Here is a 10,000-nt window from a genome sequence, read left to right as displayed (position 1 = left end):
TCAATAATGTGTCTCTCAGGGAGAGTTAGTGGTGCCAAGTCACAAACACTATCTGCACCAAAAGACTCAAACACAGACAGTCTCTCACACAAACACAAACACAAACACAAACACTGCCTCTCTCTGTCTACCTAAGCTTAAGCTCACAGTCACTTTATTACTGTCACGTATGTCCTGTACTATTGACACTTTTTTATTGAATTATGCCTAATGCCTTATTGTTTACAAATTGCAAGATACTGCTAATTGTAAATAATCTTATTTGTCACATATGTCCTATACTATTGTCACTTTTCTCTTGTCTTGAATGATGCCTATTGCTTTATTGTGTTATGCTGCATTGTCAGGAACCGAACCCTAAGAATTTTACTCTCTTACACTTGTGTAATGCGATGTAACAATAAGCTTGGAACTTTCTTGTTCTCTCTCTCTCTCTCTCTCTCTCTCTCTCTCTCTCTCTCTCTCTCTCTCTCTCTCTCTAGTAGTTTTGACCTCAACCCCCTCTCTCCTCCTTCAAGAGTTTGGTGAATGACAGAGCCCGTCTCCCCCAGACCTCCCTTGTCTCCCTCCCATAGGTGACCCTACAGTTTCCTCTCCACAGAGCCCGGGTGGGTGAGAGGAATATCGAGTGGCTCCATTTTGGAGACAGAGGCTCTGAGGAGCTGCTGCAGAATGCCAAATGAACAGTGTCTAGTCCCTGCAGCTGACAATGACAAACCACCAACCCCCCCGACTCCCCTCCCCCTGCAAACCCTCTCCATGCAGTATGTACCCTTCTCTGTTTACTCCAATTGCAGATGCCACCCCCCCCCCCCCACCACCACACAATACACACACATGCACACGCTTACGCACGCACACACACACACACACACACACACACACACACACACACACACACAGCTGTATCCTCCCTCTATCTACAGTATGTCTCCCCCCTCTCTAACCTCTGTGTAGCCTCCTCTCACCTCTAACCACTCTCTCCCCTGCATCTCATCTCCCCCTCTCCCCTCCTCTGTCTCCCCACTGCACCCCATCTACCCTCCTCTGTCTCCCCCCCTGCACCCTATCTCCCCCTCTCCCCTCCTCTGTCTCCCCCCTGCACCCCATCTACCCTCCTCTGTCTCCCCCCTGCACCCCATCTCCCCCTCTCCCCTCTTCTGTCTCCCCCCCTGCACCCCATCTCCCCCTCTCCCCTATTCTGTCTCCCCCCCTGCACCCTGTCTACCCCTCGCCTCTGTCTACTTCACAGCATAGGGAGAGACGGTGTTCTGATGCAGTAATTAGTTGCAAATCCACAGAGCTTGAGTCAAGATAGGGGAAAACATTGAACATGAACACTTCTACTTCCATGCTGAAGTGACACACTAGCGACACATGTTTATAAAAACACTTCCTGCTGGAATTCCCGCCAAGAATGTTGTACTTGATGTATTTCCGTGTGATCTTCACCAATCAACTGCCTCCAAGTTGGTTAGTAATGCTACCAGTCTATCATAATGGCTGCTAGCATGTTAAGTCATATCTTCTGCATCCATGGTGGCAGTCTGCCGACGTTGTACAATCATTTTGTTAAATACGTTCTTAGCGTTCTCACCCAGAACAACATTTTGTGGGTTGATATGGACTTGGAAAAAAAGTGTGTGCTTATATGACCTCATGTGTTGTTGGGGTTACTGATGTTGATGTGATACTTCTTGCCTATCATTATGGTAAACGGACCGCACTTATATAGCGCCTTACTCCAAAGCGCTTTACAACGGCCTCTCATTCACCCATTCACACACACATTCACACACCAATGGCGGCAAGTTACCATGCAAGGCGCCGGCCCACACTCGTTCGGAGCAATTTGGGGTTCAGTGTCTTGCCCGAGGACACCTCGACACGTGGACAGAAGGAGCCGGGGATGGAATCGCGACCTTGTTTTGCGATCATTACACACCGAGCCACAGCCGAGCCTCTACCTCCTGAGCCACCGCCGCCCCTGTCTTCATTATCAGGGGGGGGGGGGGGGGGTGTAGAGTATCAAGGTCATTTGTTATGGCTGTTTACTCCTAACCACTATTAGTCACTAGGCATTCTACATAATCTTGTAGCCACAGGAGGTGAGGGGTGGTGGGGGGGGGGGGGGGGGGGTAGACACAGGAAGGATACCGTTTTTAAAAGCCACATGTCAAATTGATTGTTCGCTATCAAGAGTCTAACTGAAAGGTCAAACTTATATTGGCTCTGCGTCATTCTTTCCCCCCGCACCACACAGGCTGACGATGAAACAATATTAGCGTCAGGCTTAGAAGGACGGCGAGGAGAGGTTTGGGGTGTTGTTGCTGGGTGTCAATGGCACGACCCTGCAACTATTCCCAAAGTGAGGGACGTGGTCTTATAGATTCCCATTTGTTACATAGCCGTCTCGCCCTATGCCAGGGTGCCAGTGTGTCCACCTTTGCCAACCTCTACCATCTGATCAGCTGGCACCATTCACACACGCACGCACGCACGCACACACACACACACACACACACACACACACGCACGCACACACACACACACACACACACACACACACACACCTCTGTATGCCCATATGTCTGTCTCGTCGACTCCTCGCTCCCTATCTATGTGTTCTCTCTCCAACCTTCTCTATCTACCCTCCTCTCTCCTCTCTGCCCCCCCCCACCCCTCAGTCTCCGCTCTCTCCCACCCACTCTCTCCTCTCTCTCCCCTCTCCCCCCTCTCCCCCATCTCCTCTCTCGACCCTCTCTCCTCTAACCGCTCTCACCCCTGCACCCCTCCTCTGGCCCCCCCTCCATCCCTCAGTCTCCGCTGTCTACCACCCCCGCCCCTACCACCCCCGCCCTACCCCCCACCCCTCCTCGGGGGAGCCAGTCTGTCCACCTCTGCCATCTGATCAGCTGGCACCATGCATAAAGAACTACCTCTGATGAGTCTGCACTAACCGCCCTAGAGGACCACCTGTCAATCAAGAGGGGGGGGGGGGCGAACGTCCTGTCCTGTCCTTCTCTGACAGGACTCTGAATGTTAAACTATTCCGATATGCTTATTTGAATATGTGAAATATTAATGTCGGTGTGTCTGGGAGGTGGACAAGAGGGACCCGGTGGTTTGCTCTCCTTGTCATTCCGTCCCCGACGCGTATCGGAATCATATTCATAATTATGCCTCTCTTCTCCGAGAAGAGTCCGTGGATTTATGCAGAAGAAGGAGTAGGATACGGAGCCTCTTGGCACCGTCTCTCTGCCTTCTGGGAAAGGCAACACGAGGGGCTGTGGCGTGGGGTCCGCCACATGACTCGATGAGGTCACGGGGAGAAACCGTGCTGATAGGAGGAGTCGTCTAGGCCGAGGGACCCTGAGTCAACGCACATATTTATTTATACATCTGAAACCCGTTTCATGTTGAGTCACGGTCCGGCTCCCGAGCAGACCCTACAGTAACTATTACCCTGTCATTGAAGAAGGGAGTGAAAGAGAGACGAGAGGAGAGACAGAGTAGATAAGTCACTCCATCTGTATTCTGAGTCTAAAGCCTCAGACAGCTCAACCCTGGTGGCCTCTTCTCCCTTCCACATCCCTCTATCCTCCTCCTCCTCTCATTCCCTCTCTCTCTCTCGCTCTCTCTCTCTCTTGCTCTCTCAGTCTCTCTAAGTCACTATGTGTTTCGAATAGATATGAGGCAAATCGAAGCCTACAAGCGAAAATAATCTATTTGAACATATGTGGGGAATTAACGTGTGATAAAAACCACTTCACTTATCATTCAAAGACACACTCTCACCCCCCCTCCCCACCCACACACACACACATGTACCACACACACACACACACACACACACACACCCTCCACACACATCTACCTTCACAGTGAAAGATGGAAAAGGAGTAAAGCAGAGAGAAGCAGAGGTGGAGGAGAGAACAAATGGATCAGAGAATCAGTGGGAAATGAAAATAATTGGCTACCAAAAGAAAATGAGGTGAAAGGACATTGGGGAAAAGGCAGAAGAGATAAAAAAAATTATAGAGAGGAAAGAACCTATTTCTATGAGTAATGACTCTGTTAACCCCATCTGCGGGAGTCTTATTAAGGAGGGGACAGGAGCCATCTTGGTGTAGGCTGCAGGTCACCAGAGGACAACACTGTCACTATCTGTACAATCCCCTATCACCCGTGTCTCTGACTCTCTCTCTCTCTCTCTGTCTCTCCGTCTCTCTCCCTCTATCTATCTCTATCTATCTCCCTTTGTGTGTGTGTGTGTGTGTGTGTGTGTGTGTGTGTGTGTGTGTGCGTATGTGTGTGTGCATGTGTGTGTGTGTCTCTCTTTATCTTTTTCCTCTCTCCCTCTCCCTCTCTGTTCTTCTCTCTCCCCTGCCCCCTCTTTTCTCCCCTTTATCTCAACATTATTTTCCCTATCTTCCCATTCTCCCTCTACACCTCTTTCACCGTCCCTCCTTCTTCTACTCCCTCCTCCACACAGAGGGGTTGAGAAAAGCCTTTTTCCCTGACAGAGCAGAGAAGACACCCTGCCACAATGATTGACAGGTGTGGCGCCCAGTGAGAGGCGATAACAGGGGTTTTTCCTGGGAGGTGACAGCTGTCACTACACTGCTACACCAGAGGGAGGCTGTTGGAGGACTGGCTCCTTGTGACGCACGGAAACGTAATGAGGAAAGGTAGCGAACGCACCGCTCTACACCCTGACGGAACCCTCCGTGGTTTCGGACGAGCTCTGGGCTCTACCGGAGGTGGGTTCTGTCGGGCTAGGAGCTCCAGGGTCGGTCTGTGATTAGAAGCTGCTTTGAGGAGACTTGGGGAACCTTTTTCTGGCCTGCCAGACAAGGTGTTGATGACCTGTCAACACATCTTTACGAACACTTCCCAGAGTGAATTCATTTCAGGGTAAATGAGACATCCATCAAGTCAGGGGACGGGGGACTTGAACAGATGTGAACTGCGATGGTCTGACATCACGTTGGGAGTCTCTATTGCCTACTGTCCCATATACTCTTTAACTGATCTTTATGTAAATGAGCCACAGGGGAGGCTGGTGGAAGTAGAAATCGGAGGACGGGCTCATTGCACACGTGTATGGTATCATTCTTCCTGACCTCCAATATCTGCCTCCACCAGCCTCTCTTGATGAGCCCCTCTTAGGCAGCGTGGCTCAAAGTCAACTACTCCTGAGCGAGGGTTCAGTGAGGTCATCAGAGAGAGACGGCGCAGAGAGGTCATCAGAGAGAGAGCCAGCTAAGCGAGGTCATCAGAGAGAGTCAGCTAAGCGAGGTCATCAGAGAGAGTCAGCTAAGCGAGGTCATCAGAGAGAGTCAGCTAAGCGAGGTCATCAGAGAGAGACAGCTAAGCGAGGTCATCAGACAGAGACCCATCCCACCCTGGGAACGAACACTTTGTTCGGCTGCCCTCGGGCAGGCGGTTCAGGACCATGTCCGCAAGGACAAATAGACTGAAGCTCAGCTTCTACCCTAGGGCCATTCAGGCCCTGAACACAGCAAAGACCTAGGTTCTAGGCCCTGGACAATCTAGACAATTTGATGGCAGCTACTAGATTGTAATCAAGTGCAATACTGAAACACAACTGTGAACATTTCAAACCTGCAAACTGCGACACTTTAAATGAATGTGCAATAATACTATGTGCAATATGACAACCCTCGGGTACATAAGGTTCAGAGATAGGAAATGTTAGGATATTTATAGCATAGCATAGAGTATAGCACAGTGTTTTATTTGTATAGTATAGTATAGTGGATAGTGTATATATCCTTTATTTATGTAAACCAGCTCTTTTTCCCTTCTTGTTTTTAGTATTTTTGTCCTAGCACCAGGGGAGCCCCCCCTCACAAATTTCGTTGTATGGTACCTGTACTATATAAATGACAATAAAGACCATTCATTCATTCATTCATTCATTCATCAGACAGAGTCAGCTAAGCGAGGTCATCAGAGAGAGTCAGCTAAGCAAGGTCATCAGAGAGAGTCAGCTAAGCGAGGTCATCAGAGAGAGTCAGCTAAGCGAGGTCATCAGAGGGAGACAGCTAAGTGAGGTCATCAGAGAGAGTCAGCTAAGCGAGGTCATCAGAGGGAGACGGCGCCATATGGAGAGCCATTCATATCGTTGGTATTGATCAGCCCAACAGGAGGTCCGATCGATGTTATCTGGGCTCCACACACAGGGAGACTGACCAGCAGTGGGTACAGATATGGAGTGTGTGTGTGTGTGTGTGTGTGTGTGTGTGTGTGTGTGTGTGTGTGTGTGTGTGTGTGTGTGTGTGTGTGTGTGCGTGCATGCATGTACTACTTGCTGTATATTCTTGACTAAAACTATCAAACTATACTGAAGAGAAACTAAAAAGAGACTCCTGATTTATATTCCTGTTTTTTTAATGACTTCACAGAACAATCAGGATATGAATCAAAAACTAAAATGGATATCATTTCCACAGAGCTGAACAATGAGAGACCTCAGTGGGAGAGAACGGTCTCATCCACTCCCTCTGTGTCTCTAACACACACACACACGAGACAAAACATGACCTTCTCCGCACCTGGAGAAAAATTCATCATAAAATAGTGAACTTTTCATAGAATATGCCCACCGCTGTTCGAATCAATCTTAACCTCAGTATTTGATTGGCTATGGACGTGCCCCTCTCAGTATTTGATTAGATAGCCACCCACATCTGCTGTATGTCCTAATAGTATTTTATAGCCACCCACGTGTCTATATCATGTCCCAAAAGTGCTTTATTAACTCAGCAGATCATGTCATGCCTGAGTCACCTCTCTCTTTGTCACAACGTCATCAATCTTCACCCCCCGGTTCGCTCAGTAAATCTTCCAAAAGACAAACTCACCTCTACACACGTTCCCGTTGTCAGGCTCGAACCCAGCCTTGCAGCTGCAGCTCCCGATAGGAACCATCCACTCCCCGTCTCCGTTGCAGTACAGCTTTATCGGCACGTCCACTTCCTCCGAGTTGGTGATGCACGTCCCCCGGGCGATGACCAGCGAGGTGCTCTCGGCGCCCGTCATGGTCTCTGGGAAGATGGCGAAGTTCTGGACGACGCTGGGGCACTTCTTATGGAAGACGCGTACGGAGAGGAGGGACATGCAGGCGCCGTAGTCCTGGAAGGCCAGGTAGAAGCCGCTATGGGACAGAGGGCCGAAGCTCCGCACCTCCGTGTTAACCTTCATCAGACGGCCGCCAAAGTCCACCTGGGAGAAGCTCTCGTCAGCAGCGATGGTGTCAACCTTCATGTACTGGGCCTCCGTCCAAAACGCTGTCCCCTAATTATACAATACAATACAATACAGTACAATTGAATACCATTGAATACAATTGAATACAATACAAAACAAAACAATACAATAAAATGCAATACAACTTACCGTAATTAATTTTAAATATTCTATAATATATATACTGTATATATTATAATTATATATAGTATTCATTAAATAATGACAGGCTCTTCTGTAAAAGAAGCCTCAGTAAGATCTACCTGTATAAATAAAAGATACATAAAAATAACAAAATAATAATAATCATAGTTATTAATGTATCATTTATTGATTCAATCATATGATAAACTGTTCTTTATCCATCCATCATCGATCTATTGTTAGTGTCTAAGAGAAGGGATCTCCTGCTCTACTCATCATCCTGAATACACACAAACATTATTTGAACGGACTACTGGGTTGGCCACAGTTAGGTTTATCTGTTAAGTTCACTTTCATGTTCCTCGGTCAGGGACTTCAACCAGCAACCTTCCAGCTTCTGATCTGCCTATTTAACCTGGTTTTGGTCGTGGCTGCCATGAGTTCCCAAATCCATGTTTTCACTTTTAGGGACCTAATAATTGCATATATATTCCTGCGTATATACAGTGTATTTATATATGATTCTCCATAGCTGTATGTCTCCTCAAATCACACCTACTGCCTGATTGATGCACAATAGCCTCCATAGTAGGTGTGTGTGGTGTGTGTGTGTGTGTGTGTGTGTGTGTGTGTGTGTGTGTGTGTGTGTGTGTGTGTGTGTGTCTGTGTGTGTGTGTGTGTGTGTGTGTGTGTGTGTGTGTGTGTGTGTGTGTGCGTGTGTGCGTGTGTGTGCGTGTGTGTGTGTGTGTGTGTGCATGTTTTCCTGTTTGGAAAGCACTAATGATGGCATATATGCTGAAATATTTGCTCTTTATTTTTGTATCACCTTGCACTTGAACTATTACTGTATTACTGTAAATATAGTATTTCAATATATATTTCAAGTAAAGAAGTTTATTTTTGCATATTGGCTTTCTGCCTCTTTCATTGAAGGTTTGGTATAACATGATTTCCTCCCATAAGACCTTGGCAGAAAGCTGCTATCCAAATACAAATCTAATACTGTACGTATAACTAATGTAATTAATGGTGGTCTTCTTTGTTTTATATATTATTGTTTTGTATTGTTTTGTGTATTGTTTTATTTTATTTTCTCTTTTCTTTTTCCTTTTTATTATTATTATTATTATTTTATTGTATTTGTATTTAAATACACTCAGTTATATGCGCTTTGAGATTGTTCAAATGAAAAGTGCTTTAGAAATAAAAAGCATTATTATCATTATTATTATTGATATTATTATTATTACTATCACTGTTATTATTATTATGATTACCTTGGTGGTGGAGATGGCGGCGTCAGTCTCATGGTAGTAGAGGTTGAAGGTCTCCTTACAGGAGCCGGGGACGCTGGGTATGGAGCTGCAGTCCCTGACGGTGAACCTCATCTCCACGTAGACCCGCTGGGCGCTGCGGCGGTCGATGAACGTGGTCAAGAGCCAGTTGTTCTGACTGGGCTCAAACACGTTACACACCTGGTAGGTCCGGATTGTGTTCAGGTTCTCATCGTACCCGCTCACCTCTTCCCACTGTGGTGAAGACACACACACACACACACACACACACAACAAACACAAAAAACACACACACACACACACACACACACACACACGCATAGATAGAAGGATTAGAGCAAAGCCTAAAAAGCACATAGAAATTGATGAAGTAAGAGAGAGAGTGTGTGTGTGTGTGTGTGTGTGTGTGTGTGTGTGTGTGTGTGTGTGTGTGCATGCGAGAGAGAGGGAGCTAGATAGACTGAGCATGGTCTTGCATATATTTTCCCTTTGTTTCCCAGTGTATCAATGAAGCCCTGTGATGTCTGAATGCTAATGCTAGCTCTTAGCCACAGCAGTCACACCAGGCTGAAGTCAATCCAGGCATGAGTGAGCAGGGTCTGGACATGTCAGAACACACGCTATTACACAGGCAGGATTACACCAGCCGCCAAGTTACAGAAGGATAGAAAAGCATGCTCCGTAGCCTACTAATGGATCAGCATTTGTGACACAGTATGGTGAAAAACTCTGTATGTCTGCAATTCTCTCTTATCATTTTTTTGTTTTGCATATTACGAAAGTTGAAGTGTTGAAGAGCCCACTCGATAAAACAAACTACAGTTTTAGGATTGCTAATTGCTAAATACTTAGGCACCGTAGGCTACTGGTAAGTGATACATGGCTTGTAAACAAACTTACGATTTAGGATGTGTTATCTAATTATGTGTAATTATGTGGTTTTAGCATATTGATGTTCTATCATCAGGTTTTGATGTGCAGTTTGTGTACCTTTTAGCTGCTAGCTACTAGCAGCTGTTTTGCATTGTGTTTTGATTCAGGGCAAGTTTCTCTGTGACGCCAGCTGTTGAAACCACAAACCAGTCGCAGAATCGAAGGGGTCGAAATGAAAGTGAAACTTGTGTCAACAATATCTGGTTTTAGTTTTTTTTCATAACACGCAACTTGAAGTTTTAAAGTACCCACTCGATATAATATACAACAGTTTAACGATCACTAATTACTTATCATTTGTGGATTGGATTCACTGTTCTCGTTTGCCGTAGGCAAGGGATACACAACTTGTA

General features: G+C 46.6%; 1 protein-coding gene across 1 annotated transcript in view; it reads right to left on the bottom strand.

Annotated features, from left to right (window-relative positions):
• The window catches only part of ephb1 (EPH receptor B1), a gene marked incomplete at both ends in the record, with an annotated part of 111,669 nt that overhangs the window by 71,573 nt on the left and 30,096 nt on the right, over positions 1-10,000 (bottom strand). The window contains 2 exons of the mRNA XM_080544317.1: positions 6,891-7,323; positions 8,697-8,948. Of these exons, the coding sequence (XP_080400443.1) occupies positions 6,891-7,323; positions 8,697-8,948 (685 nt within the window). The remainder of the gene's footprint in view (positions 1-6,890; positions 7,324-8,696; positions 8,949-10,000) is intronic.

This window comes from Nansenia antarctica, assembly GCF_963989245.1.
Source record: "Nansenia antarctica genome assembly, chromosome: 1".
NCBI lineage: Eukaryota > Metazoa > Chordata > Actinopteri > Argentiniformes > Microstomatidae > Nansenia > Nansenia antarctica.
The sequence above is the reverse complement of the archived record's forward strand: the minus strand, read 5'-3'. Positions and strand labels throughout refer to the sequence as shown.